Source organism: Odocoileus virginianus, chromosome 21 (genome assembly GCF_023699985.2).
Source record: "Odocoileus virginianus isolate 20LAN1187 ecotype Illinois chromosome 21, Ovbor_1.2, whole genome shotgun sequence".
Classification (NCBI taxonomy): Eukaryota; Metazoa; Chordata; class Mammalia; order Artiodactyla; family Cervidae; genus Odocoileus; species Odocoileus virginianus.
Genome location: NC_069694.1, coordinates 41375391 through 41401714, shown reverse-complemented (window position 1 = coordinate 41401714; position 26324 = coordinate 41375391). Strand labels below are relative to the sequence as shown.

The following is a 26324-nucleotide window of genomic DNA, read 5'->3' as shown; positions in this document are numbered from 1 at the left end:
AAGTAATCAAGACAGTGTGATTTGGTTAACATGAAGTCCATATATTAATGGAGCAGAATAGAGGGCTCAGAAATAGATCCACATAAATATAGTCAACTGATATTTGACAAAGCAGCAAAGGCAACCCAATGGAAGAAAGATAGTCTGATGGTAGATCTACTATTGGACCTACAAATGCAAAACAAATTAATCTATATCAGACCTTATGCCCTTGATAAAAATTAACTCAAAGTGGATCATAGACCTAAATGTAAAATGCAAAGCAATGAGACTCATAGAAGGTAACACAGGAGAAAATCCAGATGACCGTAGTTATGGAGATTACTTAGGAAAAACAGGAAATCCATGAATAATTGGTAAGTTGAACTTCTTTAACATTGAAAACTTCTGCTCTGTGTAAACAATGTCAAGAGATTGAGCACACAAGCCACAAACAGGGAAAAAATATTTACAAAACACATCTGATGAATAACTATACAAATATACCAAGAATGTATTTTTTTACCTATTATTGGGTTATAGTTGATTTACCATGTTCTGTTGGTTTCATATTATCTAACCGAGTGAATCTATTATACATATACATGTATCCCCTCTTTTAAAAATTGTTTTCTTGTATAGGCCATTATAGAGTATTGAGTAGAGTTCCCTGTGCTATACTGTAGGTCCTTATTAGTTATTTATTTTATGTATATTAATAGTAGTATGTGTATATGAATTCTAATCTTACAATTTATCCTTCCCCACACCCTTACTCCCCAGTAACCATAAGTTTATTTTCTACATCTGTAATGTTATTTCTCTTGTGTGCTTGCATGCATGCTAAGTCTCTTCAGTTGTGTTTGACTGCAGCCCACCAGGCTTCTCTGTCCATGGGACTCTCCAGGCAAGAACAATGGAGTGGGTTGCCATCCCCTCCTCTTTGTGTTTTGTAGATAAGTTCATTTGTAGACTTTTTTAGATTCTACATATAAGTAATATCATATGATATTTGTCTTTCTCTGTCTGGCTTACTTCATTATGACATTCTTTAGGCACATCCATGTTGTTGCAAATGGCATTATTTCATTCTTTTTTATGGCTGAATAATATTTCATTGTGTATATGTACTACATCTTTTTTTATCTATTCCTCTGTTGATGGACATCTAGATTGTTTCCATGTCCTGGCTATTATAAATAGTGCTGCAGTGAACATTGTGGTGCATGTTTCTTTTCAGTTATGGTTTTCTCTAGATATATGCCTAGGGGTGAGATGGCTGGATTGTATGGTAGCTCTGTTTTTAGTTTTTTAAGGAACCTCCATACTGTTCTCCATAGTGGCTGTACCAGTTTGCATTCCCACTAACAGTGTAGAAGGGTTTTTTCTTCTCCACAGCCTCTCTAGCATTTACTATTTGTAAATAAAATATACCAAGAACTTTTAAAACTCAATAATAAGAAAACAGACAACCTGATTAAAAAGGGCAAAAGATCTTAAAAGGCACGTCATTGAAGAAAATATACAGATGGCAAATAACCATATAATAATGTTCCCAACATCGTATGTCAATACTGAATTGCAAATTACAACAATAAAATACCACTATACATCCATTAGAATGGTCAGAAATCCAAAACATTGACACCATATGCTGGTGAGGAGACAGAACTACAGGAACTAAGAACACAAAATGGTGCAGCCAGTTTGAAAGACAGTTTGGCAGTTTTTTACAAAACTTGATATACTCTAACTATATGATTCAGCAGTCACTCTCCTTGGTATTTTTTACACAAATGGGCTGAAACATTTTGCCCACAAAAACCTGCACACAGATGTTTATAACAGCTTTGTCCATAACCTCCAGAGTTTTGGGGGGTGCTAAGACTTAATCTCCTTGTCAGTATCATACTCCTGTTTCTTCCAAACTCTCCATCATCTCATAAACTTTTTCTTGTTAATGGTACTTTACTGAATTATAGTCAACATACCAGAAAGTGCAAAGATCTTGGAAGTGTACACAGCTCCATGAATGTAGACAAATATATGCACTGGAAAGCCATCACTCAGATGAAGATAATATAAAAGAGCTTTGCACAATGACTTTACTGATCCCTCTTCTGCTCTTTAGCATAGTCAATAAGGCAGAAATAGATGTTGTTCTGGAACTCTCTTGCTTTTTTTGATGATCCAGTGGATGTTGGCAATTTGACCTCTGGTTCCTCTGCCTTTTCTAAAACCAGCTTGAATATCTGGAAGTTCACGGATCATGTATTGCTGAAGCCTGGCTTGGAGAATTTTGAGCATTACTTTACTAGTGTATGAGATGAGTGCAAGTGTGCGGTAGTTTGAGCATTCTTTGGCATTGCCTTTCTTTGGGATTGGAATGAAAACTGACCTTTTCCAGTCCTGTGGCCACTGCTGAGTTTTCCAAATTTGCTGACATTGAGTGTAGCACTTTCACAGCATCATCTTTTAGCATTTGAAATAACTCAACTGGAATTTCATCACCTCCACTAGCTTTGTTTGTAGTGATGCTTCCTAAGGCCCTCTTGACCTCACATTCCAGGATGTGTGGCTCTAGGTGAGCGATCATAGCATCGTGATTATCTGGGTCATGAAGATCTTTTTTGTACAGTTCTTCTGTGTATTCTTGCCACCTCTTCTTACTATCTTCTGCTTCTGTTAGGTCCATACCACTTCTGTCCTTTATTGAGCCCATCTTTGCATGAAATGTTCCCTTGGTATCTCTAATTTTCTTGAAGAGATCTCTAGTCTTTCCCATTCTGTTGTTTTTGTCTATTTCTTTGCATTGATCGCTAAGGAAAGCTTTCTTATCTCTCCTGGCTATTCTTTGGAACTCTGCATTCAAATGGGAATATCTTTCCTTTTCTCCTTTGCCTTTCGCTTGTCTTCTTTTCAGAGCTATTTGTAAGGCCTCCTCAGACAACCATTTTGCCTTTTTGTATTTCTTTTCCTTGGGGATGGCCTTGATCCCTGTCTCCTGTACAATGTCATGAACCTCTGTCCAGTTCCAGAAGAACATCTATTTCTGCTTTATGGACTATGCCAAAGCTTCTGACTGTGTGGATCACAATAAATGTGGAAAATTCTGATAGAGGTGGGAATACCAGACCACCTGACCTGCCTCTTGAGAAACCAGTATGCAGGTCAGGAAGCAACAGTTAGAACTGCACATGAAACAACAGACTGGTTCCAAATAGGAAAAGGAGTATATTGTCATCCTGCTTATTTAACTTATATGCAGAGTACATCATGAAAAACGCTGGGCTGGAAGAAGCACAAGCTGGAGTCAAGATTGCCGGGAGAAATATCAATAACCTCAGATATGCAGATGACATCACCCTTATGGCAGAAAGTGAAGAACTAAAGAGCCTCTTGATGAAAGTGAAAGAGAGGAGTGAAAAAGTTGGCTTAAAGCTCAACATTCAGAAAACTAAGATCATGGTATCTGGTCCCATCACTTCATGGGAAATAGATGGGGAAACAGTGGAAACAGTGGCAGACTTTATTTTTTGGGGCTCTGCGGATGGTGATTGCAGACATGATATTAAAAGACGCTTACTTCTTGGAAGAAAAGTAATGACCAACCTAGATAGCATATTAAAAAGCAGAGACTTTTTAACTTTGTCAACAAAGGTCCGTCTAGTTAAGGCTATGATTTTTCCAGCAGTTATGTATGGATGTGAGAGTTGTACTATAAAGAAAGCTGAGTGCAGAAGAATTGATGCTTTTGAACTGTGGTGTTGGAGGAGACTCTTGAGAGTCCCTTGGACTGCAAGGAAATCCAACCAGTCCATCCTAAAGGAGATTAGTCCTGGGTGTTCATTGGAAGGACTGACACTGAAGCTGAAAGTCCAATACTTTGGCCACCTCATGCGAAGAGTTGACTCATTGGAAAAGACCCTGATGCTGGGAAATATTGAGGGCAGGAGGAGAAGGGGATGACAGAGGATGAGACAGTTGGATGGCAACACCGACTCAATGGACATGGGTTTGGGTAAACTCCTGGAGTTGGCAATGGACAGGGAGGCCTGGTGTGCTATGGTTCATGGGATCGCAAAGAGTCGGACACGACTGAGTGACTAAACTGAACTGCACTTCTGCTCTTGTGTTAGATTTATCATATATTTTACTTCTACATTTGTATTATTTTTTCTTGAAAAGGCAAAAGTCTTCTTTCTTTTTTTAAGTTAAAACAGTTCCTTATATTTTTCCACATTTTTTCTGATTCTCTACATTTCTTTCTGGCAATCTGAGCTTCCATGTGGTTTTTTTACATTCAGCCTAAAAACCTTCCTTTAGTATTTCTTGTTGTGTAGTTATTCTAGCAGTTAATTCTTTCAGCTTTTATTTGTCTGAAAATGTCTAAAAATTGAAGTACATTTAACATATAACATTAGATTAGTTTCAGGTGCATAACAGTGATTTGATATTTGTACATATTGCAAAATGATCACCACAGTACATCTATCGTACATGATTAAAATATTTTTTCTTGGGATGAAAACTTTTAAGGTCTATTCTCTTAGCAGTTTTCAAAAATGCAATACAGTGTGACTAACTGTAGTCACCATGCTGTACATTACCTTCACATGACTTATAACCCTAACCCTAACCCTAACTCTTTATATTACACATTCTTTGGGTTTTAACATATGTATTTAATGATATGCATACATAATAGTTTCAGTGCTCTAAAATTTTCCTGTGCTCTACTTATTCATTCCTCCTTCATCCTGGAATCCACTGGCAACCACTGATTTGTTCCATAGTTCTGTAAACTTTAAAACATTCCTCCTTATTCTTGGAGACTTTCCTCCCAGAGACCTTCATTTTTCTGTTTCCGTTTGTGGTGGTTTTCTAGGTCTGTGGAAGACTGTATTCTAGAGCTTTCAGTGCTCTCCTGATTTCAGTCCCCTGTTTCCAAGTTTAAAATCTTTCACCTTTGCTGGTTTCCTCCTGGTTTTGTTAGTGTACATCCTCAAGTAACTGCCTAAAAGAAAGGATCCATGAGAACTAAACTCTTTGCGACCCTAAGGACTGTGGCCCGCCTGGCTCCTCTATCCTTGGGGTTCTCCAGGCAAGAATACTGGAGTGGATTGGCATTTCCTCCTCCAGGGGAATCTTCCTGACCCAGGGATCAAAGCTGGGTCTCCTGCATGAGACCTGTCTGAGCCACCAGGGGAGCCCAGCCATCATACCTCACGTATTATCCCCTTTAATAATTTGTATCAAACACCAAGTTATCCATTCAATATAGATATTTAGTTTGCTGCCATTAAAAAATGTGCCACCCTGCCACTATGAGCTTCAATAAATTTGAGAATTCATATTATGACCAATCACCTTATTCCTTGTGAAAAAACTACTGTAAAATATAAAATGAAGTAAACCTCATCATATTGCTATGACATTTTTAAAAAGTGATATAAGAAAGTTTATCACTTTTAAGTATTCACTTATAGTTTTAAAATATTTCTTAATAAAAATACTTCTTTTAAGTTGACAAAGACTTTGTAATATATGATTCTTGTCTTATTGTATATTATCTATGTCTAGATAGATAAATCGATATGTGCTTTTTTATATTTCAGGAAGTATACTTTTTATGATATGGTGTGTAGCCTGGGTATTCTCAGGCCCTGAAGTTCTTCCTAATGGAGGTTTATTTGGACTGTTAATTATCTTTTATTGTGCCCTTATTGGGGGGAAACTTTTGGAAATCGTTAAAGTACCTTCAGTGCCTAAAATTCCTCCTCTCCTTGGTAAGTGAATAATTAGCTTTTATTTGTCATTGACTATATGTAAATTATGACTATATTCTAGTCAGAGTAGATATAATTTAGAACTATTTCAATGTAATATGATCTACATAGCTTTTTTATATGTGTACTTACTATATATGTGTATATATAGAAGTATTTATTCTCTATACACAGATTTTTCCTGAAATATATTTTTAAATAATTTAAATATGCTCAGTATGTGATTGTTGTTGCTTTATCATTTAATAGGACATTTTTAAATTAACTTTTACATGTTTTATAGAAAAGGAAAAATTTGAAAGAAACTGAATTTTTCTATGGATAACCTAATTCAAATAAAATTTGTTGTTGTTCAGTCACTAAGTCACAGTCAACTCTTTGCAGTCCCATGGGCTGTAGCCCACAAGTCCTGTCTGTCCAGGGGATTTCCCCGGGCAAGAATACTGGAGTGGCTTGCCATTTCCTACTGCAAGGGATCGTCCCACCCCTGGGATCAAACCTGTGTCTCCTGATTGGCAGATGTATTCTTTACCACTGAGCCACCTGGGAAGCCCTCAAATACAATTACAAGATTCAAATACTATTGTGACTAGGGCACCAATATGTTTTATAGTTCTTGGGTGAGTTCCTTGGGCATCTCCACTATGTATGTTAATTGGTGTGTCATCTGCCTAAACAATGTTACACCCTATTTCTTCATCACCATTGTTATGTAACTCTCCAGGTAGACAAGAGGAAAATTAACAGAAAAACTTCTTTTAGAGGTGTGTTAAATCTTCTAAGTATTCAATACATTCTAATATTTAGTTACTGCCAAAAGAGGTAATCACTCCATCTTATCTCTAACACCCTTTCTGTGTTCATAACACCCTTCAGCACCTCACAAGTATTTACTGGATCTCTTTTCCACTTCTCCAAAGCATCCACTCTAGTCCTAGCTCAGGCTATTAGTTTCTAACCATTCCATGAACTATGACAGAGCCTTTTTTCTGGTCCCTCCTTAGTTTTATGTCTATCTCATTTACCAATACCATCACATAGACAATGCAACACTCGTTATCTCACTTCCTGCCTAAAACTTACCCACAGCGCTTTACTCTGCCAAAACTGGGAAAAGTAGGGAGTAAAGGAAGCTTTCCATGATCTGGCCCCTCCTGCCCATTCCCCACTCCCAACTAGTCCTTAATGTTCCTTCAATACTGAATTACTTGTTTCACACCATTGAGATATATCATTTCTTATCTCCATTCCTTTATTTATGCTGTCTCCTCTACTTGTATGTAACCTATCCTTCACCAAAGTAATGAGAGATACAGTGTATTTGAAGAAGGGATATTAAACATTTCTGTTTTCTGTCTTAGAAAAATGAACTGAATCAGACATGGTTTATTTTTTTCTTCTAAGGGATGTTACTGGCTGGTTTTGTCGTTAGGAATGTTCCATTCCTCAGTGATGTCACCTATATTAGTAATGAACTGTCTTCAACTTTAAGAAATACTGCCCTTACCATTATTCTAGTGCGAGCTGGGCTTGGACTCGATCCAGAGGTAGATTTCCAATTACACTTTGAATTTGGTTGTTTTAAATATTAGAGGCTGCTGGAAAAGAAAAATAGGCAGAATTTTTCTTATAGTTGTTTCAGGTAGAGCAAAACTAAGACAAAAAACAAGATTTTGCAGAAATATTGGCACCTTAGTGTCTACTTCTGATCATATTACTAATATGAAAAGAAATCAGTGTGATGTAAGATCTCTATTAGTAATAGTCTTTAATTATTTACATAGAGATAGTTGTCCCTTATGCAGCATTTGTATTATTTTGGAGTTGTGGCTCTTCTGTGGAGAGCTCTTTACTTTTCAGTTAACAGAGGATAAGGTCATCCCATAAAAGGTTATTGCTTCTGTTTTGTTTTTTCAGAATGATTATGAATTTCAATAATATTATTCTTTCATGAATTTTTCCCACAGAAGTATGTTCCTGATTATACTTTTATAAAAGCTAATCTTTTAAAATATTTCTTAAAATATTACTATCAAGGAATCATAAATTAGTTTTTTAAAGATGGATATTCATAAATATAACAGCTATTCAGAATATAACAAATGTGGCAAATATATAAGATTGGTGAAAGTATTTGAAGAGCATAAATAATTATAGACAGTGTTAAGTTATTATATTATCCAGTAAAAAATTTGAACCAATGAGAAAATTTGAAAATTTTCCCTTTTAGTTAATTATGCATTTTTTATGTGATTTTCTCCTTTGGCATGTTATAATTATGACACTAATCACACAACTCATCCCTAAAAGTTAACTGATGGAAACAAACCTATAGGATACTTTCATTATACTATTTACTAGGAAGATTAAGGAAGGTAGAAATATTTATTTAATCACAGAAAACTGAGTCATTATAATAATTAAAATAGAACAGCATTTTATAAAATATGAAATAGTTTATAATCCAATATATGATGACATATAAAATGAGCTGTATTAGCATTTAAAGCATATGGAATATCTGGGAGATTTAATTTAATAAGATTATCACTCAAAAAAGACTATATAATTCAATATTGCTTAAAATAATTTTCTTATTGGCCACTACAAGCTTGTCTAAGTGTGACTATGTTTATATTTCAGGCTTTGAAGAATTTGAAGCGAGTTTGTATAAGATTGTCTGTGGGTCCATGTCTAATGGAAGCTTGTTCAACTGCTGTTATTTCCCACTTCCTTATGAATTTTCCCTGGCAGTGGGCATTTCTGTTGGGGTAATTTTTTCTCATTTTTCTCTATGAAAATATCCAGTTAAAATGCTTGGTTATTGAAATATTCAGAATATTGTATAGAAAAGTTTATCATTAAAATTCTTTTTACTGTGGTAGAGAATCTTGGAAATCAGTTGGTCAGAAATAGAACCACATCCTAAATCTACTATATCTTTGACAAATATTCATAGTTCCTAAGTGCTTAATGCTAAGATGATTCACTTTATCAGTTTATTTTTTCTCCTATATTGTATCTATCTCCAGTTTTTTATTTATTGTTTTTGGTTGTGCTGGATCTTCATTGCTGTGTGGGTTTTTCTCTAGTTGTGGAGAGCAGAGGCTACTCTCTAGTTGCAGTGAACAGGCTTATTGTGGTGGCTTCTCTTGTTGCCGAGCACAGGCTCTGCAGCGAACAGGCTTCCGTAGCTGTGGTTCTCGGGCTCTCGAGCACAGGCACAGTAGTTCTGGTGCATGGGCTTAGTTGCTCCGTGGCATGTGGGACCTTCCAGACCAGGGATCAAACCCATGTCACCTGCATTGGCAGATGGATTCTTTACCATCGAGCCAACAGAGAAGCCCTGTTTTTTAAATTTTTATTTTTTGGCTTTGCTGGGTCTTCCTTGCTGTGTGTAGTCTTTCTCAAGTTACAGTGATTGGGGACTAAACTCTAGTTGTAGTGCACAGGCTTCATTGCTGTGGTTTCTCTTATTGCAGAAAACAGGCTCTAAGTGTGTGGGCTTCAGTAGTAGAGGCACGCAGCCTCAGTAGTTGTGTTGCACAGGCTTAGTTGCACAGGCATTTGGGATCTTCCGAGACCAGAATTCAAGCCCCTGTCCCCTGCATTGGCAGATGGATTTCTAACCACCGGACCACCAGGAAAGTCCCTATCTCTATTTTTTAATTAATCTAATGGCCTTTTCATTGTACACTATGTATGCACATATATATAATATGTATATATTATGTATAGCATATGTATTTTATATATATGAAAAATATTTTATGTAGATATTATAACAAAAACAAGCAAACACTATTTTCCTAGATCCTGTGTCCCATCTATCATTATCTATTATCTATTTCTTTTTATGTCCAAGTTCTTCAGATTAATAGTCTATGATTACTATCTCTATATCTTGAACTTGTTTTCATTTTTCAATCCATTTAATTTTTGCCTCCACTTACCCATTCCAGTGGATCCCAGTGTGCATTTCTAAAAGATAAGGGCATTTTCTAACTAAATTAACAATTTTTTGATATGCTTAGGTGACTCTCTTAAAATTTTGATCTACTCAGTGTTTAGTGGAATCTCTCAATCAATCAAAGAATTGTTATTTTTTGTCCAGGTCTTGAATATATCTTTTATCTCTCCTCAGTTCTCTTTTATTTTGTCCTTTTGTAACTCCCTCCTCCATATCTATTAAGTTTTTCTTTATACTGTTCATCTATTTGCCTTTGCAGTACACACTGGAAAATTTTCTCTGCTTAGTTCTCTAGCCTTTTCCATCACTCTACTATTATGTCTGTATCACCTATTTATTTATTTAATTTTGACAATTAATTTCTAAGAATAATAGTTAAATGTTATGAACAGATACAATGTACTTTTGTGATTCTGAGGATATTTATAGTTATTCTGATGTCACGTTCTTGTTGTTCACTGTTTAGTATATCTCTTTCCTCAGGTGTAAATTTTTCTATTTAATGAATACAGTGCCTCAATTCAAAGTATTGACTTCCCCCAAATAGTTGGTGATAATTTAATGGGCACTAATTTTTTAAGTTGAAACTTACTATTAACTTGTGATTATTTTACCTGTTGGCTGTTGCCTTCTTGTAGAGAATAGGCCACTCGTGCTACCAAGCAAGTGTCCTTAGAAGATCAAACTGAGATTAAGATTTTTTTTTAAGTTGTACCACGTGGCTTTCAGGATCTTAGCTCTCCAACCAGGTATTGAACACAGGCCACCGCAGCAAAAGAAAGCACCGAGTCCTAACCACAGGATTGCCAGAGAATTCACTAAGATTATTATGCAGATTATTTATTAAGGGAGCTCTCAGTAGAAACTTCTGAATAAAGAAAGCCAGATAGAAGTGTAGGAAAAGTCAGTGGTTCCAAAACTTTGCTACTCATCAAAATCACCTGGGTAGCTTTTGAAAATCTGAGTAAGTAGAGGAGTGATGTTGGGAAGATGGCAGACTGGGAAACTCCAGCCTCACTTTCCCACATGAAGACACTATCATAACATTGTGAGGACCAGATTACCTTTATGTAACTCCAGAAACCACTTGAGAGGTTGCAGCATTCCATGCAAGCCCAAGGCCAAAAAGAGGCACATTGGAGCAATTAGAACATTATATTGCACTTAACCATCATACCCCATGCCCCTCTTGCACAGCAAGGGGCAATCAGGAGGAAACAGCCAACATTTGGCTTCTCCCTCAGGAGGAAAAGAAAAAGCTGGGACATTTGTTCTGCATTCTGGCTTTTTTTTTTCTTTTTTTTGCATTCTGGCTTTTTAAGAGGCTACCAAGGGACTGGTTTCTGTCTCATCTGATTTGGAGCACTGACAGAAAAGAGAGTGGCACATTTTAGATGCCTGAGGTCCACTGAGGACAAAGGTTAAGTGCTCTGCATTGCTATACTCCAGAGATATTGCAGTACTGCTAATAGACACTTGGGATACTCTGGAGTAGGAAAAGGCCAAAGTGTAGCTGGAGATAATGCACCAAAGCCCAGAGAAGGCACATTCCAGAAAAGTTTGAGAGACTTCCAGAGTCTTTAGCTGGGCTGATTGGTGAAGGTCTTTCCCTAGTGATGAAATCCATAAAGACCAGGAGAGGTGGCTGTTTTTTCAAAACCCAAATTTCAGTAAAAGATAACAAGACATACAAAGCAACTGGGAATTAGGGCTCAATCAAAGGAACAAAATAAAACTCCAGACACCAGCCTTAAACAAATAGCAATGTATCAGTTACTCAACAAAGAATTCAAAATAACTATCATAAAGAGGCCTAGTGAGCGCAAAGATGTCACAAACATCTAAAAGAAATCAGGAAAATAATGCATGAACAAAGTGAGAATACCAACAAACACATAGAAACTGTAAAAAAAAAAGAAAGAACCAAAAATAAATTCTGGACCTGTAGAATAATACAATTAAATGAGACATTGACTACAGGAGATCAACTGTAGACTAAATCAGACAGAAAAAAGAATCTGTGAACTTGAAGATAGGTCATTTGAAATTACAGAATCAGAGGAGCACAATGAAAAACAAGGAGAGTAAAGAGATCCTAAGGGACTTGTGGGAAGCCATTTAATGGGCCAATTACACATTACAGGAGATTCAGAAAGAGAAGAGAGAAATAAATGGTTTGAAAGCCTATTTGAAGAAATAGTAATCCAAACCTTCAAATCTGGGGAAGGAAATGGACATACAAATGCAAAATGATCAAAAATCTCCCACTAAAATAAAACCAAGGAGACCTTCACTGAGAGATCTACTCAAGCTGTCAAAAATCACAGCAAGTGAGAATCTTAAAAACAAAGAAAGAAAAGCAAGAACTCCTGTAAGATAATAATTGAATTTCTCAATGGAAACCTTGTAAGCCAGAAGGGAATGGGATGACATGTTCAACAAGCTAAAAGAGAGAGAAAAAAAGAAAAAAACCCCAGCCAACCAAGAATATTATATCTAGCATACTGTATGTAAAAACTTCATGATATTGAATTTGGCAATGAGTTCTTGGATATGACACTAAAAACACAGGCAACAAAAGTGAAAATAGATGGAACTGCATGAAACTTAAAAATTTTTGCATGCAAAGAAAACAAAATGAAAAGGCAGCACACAGAATAGGAGAAAATAACTATAAACCATATATCTGGAAAGAGATCAATATTCAAAATATGTTAAAAAAAACACCCTATAACTCAGCAAATTTTAAAAACCTGACTATATAATGGGCAAAAAACTTATATAGACATTTCTACAAAGAAGATATACAAATAAGCAATAAGCATATGAAAGTACTCAACATTTATAATCATTGCTGCTGCTACTGCTGCTGCTGCTAAGTTGCCTCAGTCGCGTCCGACTCTTTACAACCCCATAGACGGCAGCCCACCAGGCTCCCCCGTCCCTGGGATTCTCCAGGCAAGAACACTGGAGTGGGTTGCCATTTCCTTCTCCAATTTATAATCATTAGAGAAAGGCAAATAAAAGCCGCAAGGAAATAGCACCTCATACTCATTAGGATGCTTACTATTTAAAAAAAAAAAACCTAGAAAATAACAAGCATTGACACAGACATGGAGAAACTGGAATATTCATACAATGCTATTGGGTATATAAAATGGACCATTGCTGTGGAAAATAGTTTGGAGGTTTCTCAAAACACTTAAAGTAAAACTACCATTTAATCCAGCAATGCCACTTTCGGGTATATATCCCAAAGAACTGGAAGTAGGATATCAAAGAGATACTTGCACACTCACATTCATTGCAACATAATTCACAGTAGCCAAGAGGTAGAGGCAGCTCAAGTATCCATGGACAGATGAATGGATAAAGAAAATACACACACACACACACACACACACACACACACAGAGGAATATCACTCAGCTGTGAAAGAGGAAATCCTGTCACATTCTACAGCATGGATAAACCTTGAAGATACTATGTTGGGTGAAGTAAGTCAGGACAAGTGTACGATTCCACTGATGTATCTGGAGTCTTCAGAGTCATCTTAACAGAAAATAGAATGGTGGTTGTCAGGGGCTTGGGTGAGAGGGGAAAGGATACTGTTCAGTTAGAGTTTCAAAACGTTTTGCAAGATGAAAATGTTCTAAGTTAAACAACAATGTGAATATCATTAGTACTGAACTGTACACTTAAAAATAGCTAAGAAGTTTAATTTTATATTATGTATTTTTTACAATTAAAAAAACTTTACAGTATCCCAGCATTCAGATCAGACTCCATCCTAAATCAGATCAGAATGTCTTAGAATGTGACCCAGGCATCAGCATTTTTTTTAATCCCCATGTAAATGGTAAGATCACTCTCAGATATCACTGCTTTCTGATATTTAAACCTTTGTGTAATACCATCTTCCTAAATTTGGGCTGAACTTACTGACTTGCTTCTAATCAATGGAATACTGAAGAAGTGATAGGATATTACTTTTATGATTAGGTTATAAGAAGACGGTGGCTTCTGTCTTCCTTGTTCTCTCTTGCACTCTCTTTAATCACTTTCTTGGGGGGAAGTAAAGTTGCCATGTTGGGTGCAGCCCTGTGGAGAAGCCCCCAAGGCAAGAGACTGAAGACCTATCAACAAACATGTGAATAAACTTGGAATCAGGGCTTCTTCCACCCACCTCATGAGAGACCTTGAGTAGCTAATTCATACCCAGATTGCTGACCCACAGAAGTTGTGAGTTAATAAACATTGTTGTTTTAAGCTTCTAAATTTGGGCATGATTTGTTAAGCAGCAACAGATAAATAGTAGACCAGGTGGTTCCAATGTGCGGTAAAGTTCAGGAACCACTGAATTAGGCAAATATGTTTTTTCAGAGAATTCTAGGTTCTTCCTGAGTCCCTCAGGAAATCTTGTCTGCAAACCAGGGAGGTTGTACAGCCAGAGGCAAAGGAACTGAACTGTTAGACCCTCACATCAGTCGGTCACCGACAGGGGCTGTCTGGAACGGGGAAGCGGTGACTCTCCTTAGCATTAGTAGGTAAGCTTCTGTTAGCAGTGCGAGGCTCCCACAATGCTGCCAGTGCTAGCGGTGAGGAGTCAACATGCAGCAGCTGGGGAGTGTGTGCACTGGCCTGACTGGAGGGTTCTGGCGGGGACCGCGTGCATCACTCCACACAGTTACTGCAGCACTGAGGAGGTGAAAGTGGAAGAGACAAGGCAGGGTTGTAGATGGGATGCACCAACAAAGGATTCTGAGCAGGAATTTCTCCATTCCTCACAGGTGTCATCAGCCACCCCAGAAATTTTCCCATTTGCCTTTGTAACTTAGGTGCTCATACTATTCCTTCTTTTGGACAGATATCTTCCTTACTGACTTGTTTAAGAGATAGAAGTGGTGTGGAGACTACATCTTACCGACCATTCTTATAGCAGTACTCTACATAATCACCATTTGATTTCTTCAGAGGTCCCTCCTACTCCCCACATCTGCCATTTCTGGGTTTGGGGCATTTTTAGAATACACCATATCTTCTATAGCAGTCTTATATGCATTTTGGTTATGGTTTCCTTGTTCAACCCTAAACCAACTGTCTCTTATCTTCCTGGGATACACTTAGTTTCTTGTCCACTGAGGATTCCCGTTTTGTTTTCTAGCTAGCTTATGGACTTTCCTATTATTTTCATATCTTTATTTCAAATGTTTTTGAGATGGAGGAAGGGGCAGCAATTTGTGCTTGACCTAACATCTTGAACAAAATTTCTGTAAAATTTTAACAGCACTAAAGAATATGTGAGTATTTGTGTGTGTGCTCAGTCATGTCCAACTCTTTGCGACCCTGTGGACTATAGTCTGCCAGGCTCCTCTGTCCATGGGATTTTCCCAGCAAGAATACTGGGTGGGTGGCCATTTCCTCTTCCAGGGGATCTTCCAGACCCAGGGATCGAGCCCACATCTCCTGCGTCTCCTGCATTGCAGGAAGATTCTTTATCACTGAGCCACTGGGGAATATTTTCCATTGTTAAATGATATTTACTCAAAAGCAGAATTTTTACTTTCAAAGTCATCGTAAAGATTAATATATTGGTTGTACAATTTACTGTAAGGCACTGTTTCATTAAAAGGATGTTTTAAAATTGGTTTTCAAAGCTTTTTCTCTCAGTTTTGTAGTCGGTGCAGTTTCTCCTGCTGTTGTTGTCCCTTCCATGCTACATTTGCAAGAAAAGGGATATGGTATTGAGAAAGGCATTCCAACCTTATTAATAGCTGCCAGCAGTTTGGATGACATCGTGGCTATCTCTGGATTCAATGCATGCTTCAGCATAGTTTTCTCCTCAGGTAAACAAAACAGCTACCATATAATTCAGTGCTTTCTTTATTCTTTAAACAAATTTTCTAGCTTTCCTTCATCTATTGGTGAAGACTTTTCAATTTAACATATTTTTATTCTTTATGGAAAGCTAATTCTAGACCAGAAAAGGAATTTCAATGGTTTAAGATAGCACTACTTAATACAAGTGATTTCCTTTTAATAACCAAATATTCCAATTAATTTTATAATCCGTATTATTACTGTTGTTAGATCTGGCAATCTTTTCCTTCATGACTGATATCAGTCATTCTTTCAAAAAATATTTTCTGTGCTCCTCTTCCATTGTACCAGCTACTGTATCAAATGCTGAGGATAAACAGTAAAAAACAGTATTAGTTTTTATTGAGCAATTGCTTGGTACTTGCTGTAAATTCTGTACATGTTTCAGCTCAATAATCACAACAGTGCTATGCTCATTTTACTGATAAAGAAACTAAGGAACAGAGATTAAGTAACTTGCTCAAAGTCAGAGATCCAATAAGTAGGGAACCAATATGGAAATCTGGCAGTCTGACCTCAGACCCACACTTTTAAGTACTATTCTGTACTGCCTCCTAACACAGCAAACAGAAAAGGCCATGTAGCCTGTGTTCTCAAGGAAATTATCTTAAACAAGTAATTAAAGGTGGAATAAATATTACATAGTATAAGATGCTAGGGGAACAGGCTACAGGAGACCTAACCTAATTTAAAGAAGACCAGAAAGTGAAAACCAAGCAGGTACATGCTTAAAAAAAATCCTCTTCCACCACATGACTGTGTAAAGTGTCTCTTGAAATTTTAAGAACTCTTTAAGTTTTATTATATACGTTAGATCTTTAGAACATCTATATTTTGGAATTTGGTGGATATTGAGATCTCACTTTACCTTCTGAGTCAATTGGCCCTTTTACCATTAAGCAGTATCCTATCTTTATTTCTTGTGACAGTATTTGACCTAAAGTCTGTCTTGTCTGGTAAAGGTGTGACTGCCCCTGCTCTCTTTGAGGTACCATTTGCATGTTTTTCTATAGTTAAAGTTATAGCAATGTTTAAAATAATAGTGACTTAAGTTGCATACAAAAATCTACTTTTCTACTCCTCTCTCACCCTCCTCACCTTATGTTACCAGTGTCACAAATTACACATTTTATTGTATATACATTAACATAATTTTATCGTTAGTTATGTTTTGTGCTTCTGTCTTCAGTTCTCTAACAGAATTAAAAGTGATTTCCTCACCACCATTACACTATTACTGGATTCCCAATTCATCTATCTATTTAACTTTACTGGAGGTTTATATTTACATGCTCTTGTGTTCAGTTCAGTCACTAAGTCATGTACGACTCTTTGTGACCCCATGGACTGTTCATCACCAACTCCTGGAGCTTACTCAAACTCATGTCCATTGAGTCGGTGTTGCCATCCAACCATCTCATCTTCTGTCATCCCCTTCTCCTCCCACCTCCAATCTTTTCCCAGCATCAGGGTCTTTTCAAATGAGTCAGTTCTTCGCATCAGGTCACCAAAGTATTGGAATTTCAGCTTCAGCATCAGTTCTTCCAGTGAATATTCAGGACCTATTTCCTTTAGGATGGAGGGGTTGGATCTCCTTGCAGTCCAAGGCACTCTCAAGAGTCTTCTCCAACACCTCAGTTCAAAAGCATCAGTTCAGCACTCAGCCTTCTTTATAGTCCAACTCTCAGATCCATACATGACTACTGAAAAAACCATAGCCTTGACTAGACAGACCTTTGTTGGCAAAGTAATGTCTCTGCTTTTTAATATGCTGCCTACGTTGGTCATAACTTTCCTTCCAAGGAGTAAGCATCTTTTAATTTCATGGCTACTGTCACCATCTGCAGTGATTTTTGGAGCCCAATAAAATAAAGTCTGCTACTGTTTCCCCATCTGTTTGCCATGAAGTGATGGGACCAAATGCCAAGATCTTACTTTTCTGAATATTGAGTTTTAAGTCAACCTTTTCACTCTCTTCTTTCACTTTCATCAAGAGGCTCTTTAGTTCTTCTTCACTTTCTGCCATAAGTGTGGTGTCATCTGCATATCTGAGGTTATTGATATTTCTCCCGGCAATCTTGATTCCAGCTTGTGCTTCATCCAGTCCAGCATTTCTCATGATGTACAGCCTTGATGTACTCCTTTTCCTATTTGGAACCAGTCTGTTGTTCCATGTCCAGTTCTAACTGTTGTTCTTGACCTGCATACAAATTTCTCAGGAGGCAGGTACGGTGGCCTGGTATTATCATCTCTTTAAGAATTTTCCATAGTTTGCTGTGATCCACACAGTCAAAGACTGTGGCATAGTCAATAAAGCAGAAGTAGATGTTTTTCTGGAACTCTCTCGCTTTTTCAGTGATCCAACAGATGTTGACAATTTGATCTCTGTTCCTCTGCCTTTTCTAAATCCAACTTGAACATCTGGAAGTTCATGGTTCACGTACTGTTGAAGCCTGGCTTGGAGAATTTTGAGCATTACTTTGCTAGTGTGTGAGATGAGTGCAGTTTTGTGGTAGTTTTGTGTGTTGCTAACATCTTTTTATTTACACTTGAAGGATTCCCTTTAAGATTTCTTATTAGGCAGGTCTAGTGGTGATGAACTCCATCAAGCTTTGTTTATCTGGGGAAGTCTTAATTTCACGTTCACTTTGGAGGACAGTTTTGTGGGATATTATTCTTGGTTGGCATTTTTTTCTTTCAACATTTTGAACATGTCATCCTGCCTTCCTCTGACCTATAAGTTTTCTGCCGTGTAAAGTGTTCGTTGTTCAGTTGTGCGTGACCCTTTGTGACCCCATGGACTGTAGCCCGGTAGGCTCCTCTTGTCCGTGGAATTCTCTAGGCAAGAATACTGGAGTGGGTTGCCATTTCCTTTTCCAGGGAATTTCCCCAACCCAAGGATCAAACCCAGGTCTCCTGCATTGGAGGCAGATTTTTTTACCATCTGAGCCACCAGGGAAGCTCTTCTGCTCTGTAAGCCTCTGATAATTTTATGGGCATTCTCTTTTATGTGATGAGTTGCTTTTCTCTTGCTGTAACTTTTTAGATGAGCATAAAGCCTTTTAGACTGTATGTTGGTGTTAAATTGGTGTCTCTGTGGGGGATCACGATTCTGGAGTTCCCATCTACCATCATGCTATTGTCACCCTACACTTCTGTTATTTTTAATGGGAAAATATTTCTAAAATATGTATATTTAATACCTTTTTGTATTGAGCTGAATACACAGAGCACAACTAAACTTTTTTGTGTGACTCTAGATCATTTTTAAAAATGTATTACAATAAAACTACATGTATCCATAAAATATAAAATGTACTGGAAAATCAGTTGATCCTTGAATATTCTAGGATTGATCCTGGGATAAATATGTTTAAATCATTTGCCATAATAGAATAGCAGAGAACAACATTATTAGCCATGTGCTCGGTGCCAGAGATACTCCTCCGCCTGTCTCTGCCTTCTTCTACCTGACCTGGTCTCTTAGGTTGGGTGTGTAAGGGGAGCATATTGTGGTTTCTTCTTTGTTTTCTGACCTATTTATTCACTGAACATTTCTGAGTTGTGTATACATATTAAATCATTGGAGAGTACACTTTTATCAAATAAATATGCATGTTTTCATGAGTGTGAACTTTAAAGGTCCATTTTTGTGTATTTATTCTGTAATAACATACCTTTCTTTATGAATCACCTACATTTGATTTCCTACTGTGTTGGCTATACGAAAATACCTCTCTCTGACATGTTTTTCTTATTGTGTGCCCTTGTAGGTAACATATCTAATAACATCCTATCCCCTCTTCGGGATGCAGGTCTTGGTGTGCTTTCAGGAATTGTTTTGGGAATGTTTGCTCGACATTTTCCAAGTAGTGATCAGGTAAATAAAATATAATCTTTATTTGGAAGTGCAGTATTAGACATTTCTCTCAAAAATTTGAACTTTTGGAAGATCCATGAAATAATTTAATCTTTAGTTTTCTTTCTCCAAAAGTAGCCTCCAGTGCCTATTCTCTGCTTAAAACTGAGCATAGTTGTCATTGATCCAGGTCAGTGGCCCTAATCTGAAATCTCTGCTTCCAGATTAGACAGAGAATATCAGAAAAATGTACTTAATTCAGAGGAACTTCTCCATTTCGTCCACTTCTTTCTTCACCAAATTGCCTGTTGACTCCTGACTTTTTCTCCTTATCTTTTTCCCTCAGACATTCCATTGAACATTTTGGGAGTAACATATTCCCACTTATTTCTGCATATTTTCTGACTTAAATTCTCTTCCTCTCCCTTTGACTAAAGCAACACTATCAAATCTTTCCTGCCCTAAAAGATATGCCATTACTCTTTGATTTCTGTAACTTCCATCTTAATTTCCCTGTAGTTATTGTTTCAGCTAAAAAGATACTCAGACATTTATTTTTAAGAATTCTTTGGATATGTTATGTGGAACTACAGGTTATATGGGTCTCTTCTCTTTCCTTCTTTTCTTACAGTTAAAGTATTATAACCATTTTACTGACAGTAGTATCAGAGATGTGGCAGAAAATGAAACTTAATAATTGCAAATTTTGTTACAAGTCTGCTAAAATATGTGGTGAGAAATAAAAGTCAAACTTTAGATGTTATTTGATATAGCATATAGAGACATGGTATCAAAGGGTCAGTAATAAATGATAGATAATAGAATTATTATATATTTAATGTAAATTAATTTCTAAATATCTGTCTAATTCTAGGAAAACCTTGAAGTGAAGAGAGCATTTTTAATTTTGAGTATGTGTATTTCTGCTGTCTTAGGCAGCCATAAATTTAATATGAACACAGCTGGAGGATTGTGCACACTAGTATTGAGTTTCATTGCAGGGACAGGTTGGTCCAAAGAAAAGGTGAATATTTTTATACACCATTTTTTAAGAGATAAAATAACTGCATTTTTTATATCTGAAATGGACATTTAAGAAATCTTACTCTATTAAAAATATATGACATTTTGATTCCACTTGTTTGACTTAATATGAATAGAATGCTAGATTTCTGATTAAAAGATAGATATGCAACAAAGGCTTACTGTATAGCACAGGAGACTATAGTCAATATCTTGTAATAACATATAATGGAAAATAATTTGAAAAATAATATATGTGTATATGTCTAACTGAATTACCTTGCTGTGCACCTGAAACATTGTAAGTCAACTATTCTTCAATAAAATATGTATATTAAGAAAAAAAACTAAAAAAGAAATATTAATTCTAGTTGGAAGATGTTCCATAAGTTTGTATCTTCAAGGTGAATGAATCAATCAAGGAAATAAAATATTCAAGAAAAGGAACTGGAAATACAGTAAAATGCAATCAGAAGTTGAGTGATCACATTAGTTTTTTTCCCAAGTTTAATGCAATATGATTATATAACTTTTATTGATGTATTTAGTAAAATTTTAATTATGCAATTAATACATAAAACTATGCTCATAAAATATTAAGAATAAAGAAGCTACACATATGTAATAAAATGAAAAATGCTCCTTTCCCCTCACCACCCCCAAATGTCAAAGCCCCGTCCCAGGTCGTTTCCTCTAATCACTCCTCTGTTTGTAGACATGTAGATCGCTTCCATCTTTTATTACAAACAGCACAACCGTGAACAGTCCTATTCATATGTGGTTTGCAAATGTATGAATACTTCTGTAGGACTAGATTTCTAGAAATGGAATGACTGAATTTAAAAATGGTACATTTCTATTTTGGTGGTTACTGCCAAATTAGGCTTTCCAGGTAGCACTAGTGGTAAAGAACCTGCCTGCCAGTGCAGGAGACGAGGGACATGCAGGTTCAATTCTTGGGTAAGGAAGATCTCCTGGAGTAGGAAATGGCAACCCACTCCAGTATTCTTACCTGGAGAATCCCATGAACAGGGGAGCCTGGCGGGCTATAGTCCATAGGGTCACAAACAGTTGGACACGACTAAAGTGATTTAGCACATTGCCAAATTATCCCTTAAAAGATTTTATTTATGCTATTTACTACAAATAGTATAGGAAGAGTCCTTTAATACCTAAACTCATCAACAATCTTGGATATTACCAATGATTTTTTAAACAACCTGATGGGTAAGATACTTTATAACATTGTTATTCTTTATATTTCTCTGGTTAATAGTGGAGTAAACTTCTATTCAGGCTTCCCTGGTGGCTCAGTGGTGAAAAATCCACCTGCCAATGCAGGAGACATGGATTTAGTCCCTAGGTCAAGAAGATCCCCTGGAGAAGAAAATGATAACCCACTTCAGTGTTCTTGGTTGGGAAATCCCATGGACAGGGGAGAGCCTGTCAGGCTACAGTCCATGGGTCACAAAAAAGTTAGACATGACTTAGCAGCTAAACAATGACAACAAGCTTCTATTCATATATTCTTTTGTAACTACCTATTCATATTCTTTGCCCATTATTAACTGGTTTATTTGCCTTTTTTGTTCCTAATTTATAGAGTTTCTTTATATGTTAGGGCTACTAATTCTTTGTTATCTATGTGTCATGTTTAATTTTTGCTTATCTTCATTTATGATGTCTTTTGTATGGCCGTAAAATTTCCTATAGTGAAGTCTGTCGATCTTTCCTTTTTGGTTTTGGGTATTTATCTTGTTTAAGAAGGATTTTTTCACCCAAGATCATGAGATTATTAACATTATATCATCTTATATATTATCATTTAATACTTTGGTAGTTTTGCATTGCATTTAATTCTCTACTTCATCTGGAATTTATTTTTGTGAATGTTGTGAGGTAAGGATGTACATGCATGTGTTTAAATATATATATAAAATATATATATATAAATAATAAATATATATGTATTCATAGACATACATGTATACATATATATGCATGTGAATTGCATAGTCAATTTTTTCAAATTATTTATTGCTTAATCCAATAATTCATTGATATATATATATTTACTTCTGAAGTCTCTTTAAACACCCATTCCTATGCTAATAGTGCTCTAAATCATTGTCATTTTATGTCTCAGAATCTAGTATAGAAGATTCCCTCTTATTGTACCTATTTTTAAAGTATTTCTTAACTGTTCCTGTCCATATTCTTTCTTAGATAAATTTTAGAATCAGCTTAAGAAGTTCCCAATTTGTTTAGTATTCTGATAAAGTCATAATTATAAAAGAAATTAAATGGCTAATAATAAATTACAAATAAAATGAAAACTACTTGATCTCTTTACATGATAAAGAAAATCAAACAGTAAAGAATAAATAGATTTTAAAGATTAAATAAGTAACAAATAGGATAAATGCTGTGAAGAAGACAGAAATACTGGTTTTCCTTTGTTATTTCATTTTTCAAACTTACTTTTATAAAGAGCAACCAGAAAACCTAGTCATAAGGGGAGTAGTTATGAAAATAGTTTTTGCCTCAAAGGATATGAATGTTTTATGAATCTCCTCCTGTTTGGGGGAAAAAAAAAAGGATAAACACAGACTGAGACTAAAATCTCTTCATCCAACTTCCTAGAAAAGAGCCAGAGTACTTTTATGTCAGTGGGAGCATTTCCTGTAACCATGTAATTGTGGGAGCAGCACTGGGAGGGATTAATTCTCAGAAAGGGAAGTCAGTGAGGCAACCAAATAAGAATCTATGACCTGTTTGGGTTTGGTTCATGTTTTTAATATGGGTCATTTGGAAGCAGGCCTAACAGATTACCAGAATTTTTTCCTAGTAGTTTAGGACATATCAGGATTCATTTTCATGGGATTTGATCCCAGGATAACTGAGTAGAGCTCTTCCCCAACTCACTTTTGAGAACTAAATATTTGAATGAGCTTGAATATGTTCTCATCAGGCATGATGTAGTTCTATCCCTGCTCAGTTGCCTCACAAACAAAAGGTAGAACTCTTGCTGCACCATCAGAACATGTTAGGAACTCCAAAGATAAAATTGCCAAGTAATATCTTTTTTGTTCCATGACAAAATTACCAACTAATATTTTTATTGTGTTGTAAATTTCTTTTAGTCAAGTTCTGTTTGTATAAGAGTTAACCTCATTTAATTTTTATTGTTTTAAAATTTCTTCTACAAATAGAATATCTTATATTTATTAAATGTTGAGAACCTTTACATGTCTGAAATGCAAATACTTTTTTTTTGTCACAATAACTGAAAATGTATTACTCTTTTCTACAGGTTAGAGTCCAAAAAATTATTGGAATTGCATGGGATATTTTCCAACCTGTTCTGTTTGGTTTGGTTGGAGCAGAAGTATCTGTTGCATCTCTTAAATCAAATGTTATTGGTAAGAATGATTAGAGGCATAAAAATGTAAGATTTAAAAATATTTAAGAAAATGGAGTAATTTTTATTTTTACTTACAATATGTCTTTGAATGCTACAAGGACCTTCAGAAGCTCGTGTTGTAATATGCATTTCTTCCTCCTTTACCCTGTATGGTCTTTTTAACCAAAGACAACCTTGAATATCTTCCCTGAGTGATCTGAGGAAATAGAAATTAGAATTTTTTTTCTGAAGGGAAATATTAGATACCAGCAGCACCTTCTAAATACTTTCATTTATAGTAAAAGTTCAAAGCCTGTTAGCTCAGAATTAAATAAACATAATTTATATTACTTTTCATCATACCTCCATTATCAGATTATCTCTTGTACTTTACATAGAAGCCTCATATTTTTATTTTTATGATTATTATTTTTACTTAATAAAGATATAGAGAGACAGTAGTCCTAAAATGTTTTCAGCACTTTTGCAAATTACATTTCTAGGCATAAAGAACCACTTCTTCCCAAATACTGTTTGTCTTTTTCTGTTGCAGGCGTTTCTGTTGGTACTGTGAGTTTGGCATTATTGGTTAGAATTTCTTTTACATTTGTATTGATGTCTTGTGCCGGTTTTAATTTTAAGGAGAAAATATTTATTGCTTTATCATGGATGCCGAAAGCTACAGTCCAGGTAAGAGTATATTAAGACATTCTAATTATCTTAATGTTGATTTTTTAAATTCTAAATGAAAAAAAAAAACTAGTCACAAAATGTGGGCTATTAGTCTTTTTAAATGCTTGATTGATCATAACTACTCACTAAAAGTAACATAATCTTTAAAACACTGTGCTTTTAGTGACAAATACTTGCTAAACTTATGAAAACATTTTTTGTTTTCCCAAAATTTAAAATAAGAGTACTTCTGAAACTGGAATTTTATATTTTGCTGAATATTGTAGAGCTAAGTGTTAGGATTTTAAAGTAGAGACACATTGATTCTTTTTGAAATATATCTTTCCTACCCCTGCCACTCACCCTACCATACATAAATGCATATGTATTATTTTTAATTATATATTTAATTTGCATGACTGATTTATGACTGAATCTCTCAACTAGAATATATAGGAAGGATAAGAAGTGTTTGTTAGTTTTTGTTGTTATTTTTCCCTAATACTTAACACTTAGCATGCAGTAGGTATACAGTAAATAAGCTCTGTATGCCTACAAAAATTAATGCTGAATGAATGAATGAAAGAGAGAAAGAGAAAAAGGAAATTTTGTAGTTATGCTCTCTGATTTCCTGAAATTCTTTTTTCTACTGTTACTCCAAAACAGAAGCTTGTGAGTTTCCATGCAACAAAAAATCTATGTCATGTTAGCAAAGCAGGTCCTTGGGACAAGGCTGCCTGTTTTGAATAACAAGTTACTTTACTATAACTTTAGGCAAGTTATAAATTCCAAAACTCTTGTTAGTTTTACTATATCACACTGCTCCCAGTAGGAAGAACAAGAAGAAGATGGATGACAAAATCCTAAGGAACCATAAGAAACCTTAGCACTTTGTATTGTCTCGTTATAGCCAGGAACCTAGTGGTTCATGGTAAAGACAAATATGCAAAACTCTGATTCATCTGAACTCCTGAGGTTCCAAAAGTATTGTGAGCACTCAAAAAAGATACTTAAACAGGGGAAAGCTGAGATGACAAGAACACAAAATCAGCCATTTCTCACTGCTTCACTCTCCTTCCAGATAATATTTGCTAAGAAGAACATAGAATTGATGAGTCATTTACAAAAATTCCTTAACACTTGTCTCTTTTCTAGTAGTCTAGTACTAGGTGTTATTTGTTATAACAGAGCTCTTTATTTTTACTATATGTTAACTCCATTTAGCATTTTTCTTTATGCCTCATCTTTTTCTCCTCTAAATATAGGCTGTATTAGGTCCTCTGGCTCTAGAAAAAGCAAGAATGAGTGCACCCCATTTGGAATCATATTCGAAGGATGTGATGACTGTAGCCTTTTTAGCCATCTTGATCACAGCTCCAAATGGAGCTCTAATTATTGGCATTCTGGGACCTAAACTACTCACTCGCTATGATATAAACAAAGTGAAAATGGAGTTATCAGGATCACAACCTCATTAAAAAGTTGATTTGCCATCACTTGCCTGCTTCTCTTAATGAATTCTCTTACATAAGGGAAAAATTAAAAGGTACACATACGTGAAGAATGTACATAGAAGCAAACCTTTAATAAATATATGATTTGACTACAGAGGATTCCTATAATTTTTTTATCCCAAAGTTAATAAAGATAATATAAAATAGAATACCTTCTTAGTATTTATTTATTTCAAGAACAAAATCAAAGCATAAATACCCTAGGAAAGTTAAAGAAATCTGTCAAGTTGGATTT

At 35.7% G+C, this 26324-nt stretch overlaps 1 protein-coding gene across 19 annotated transcripts in view; it reads left to right on the top strand.

Moving 5' to 3' along the window:
• SLC9B1 (solute carrier family 9 member B1) overlaps nucleotides 1–26324 on the top strand; it is a 75227-nt gene that overhangs the window by 36245 nt on the left and 12658 nt on the right. For 16 of the 19 annotated variants that reach the window (XM_070452216.1, XM_070452211.1, XM_070452205.1 and 13 more), the window contains 9 exons: nucleotides 5598–5768; nucleotides 7173–7315; nucleotides 8412–8539; nucleotides 15409–15584; nucleotides 19392–19498; nucleotides 20352–20501; nucleotides 23814–23922; nucleotides 24457–24593; nucleotides 25841–26071. In XM_070452216.1, coding sequence (XP_070308317.1) covers nucleotides 5612–5768; nucleotides 7173–7315; nucleotides 8412–8539; nucleotides 15409–15584; nucleotides 19392–19498; nucleotides 20352–20501; nucleotides 23814–23922; nucleotides 24457–24593; nucleotides 25841–26053 — 1320 coding nt within the window. In that variant the 5' untranslated portion in view covers nucleotides 5598–5611 and the 3' untranslated portion in view covers nucleotides 26054–26071. Of the gene's footprint in view, nucleotides 1–5597; nucleotides 5769–7172; nucleotides 7316–8411; nucleotides 8540–15408; nucleotides 15585–19391; nucleotides 19499–20351; nucleotides 20502–23813; nucleotides 23923–24456; nucleotides 24594–25840; nucleotides 26072–26324 lie in introns of those variants that run through there. The other 3 variants (XR_011482525.1, XM_070452215.1, XM_070452214.1) reach the window with 2 other exon arrangements.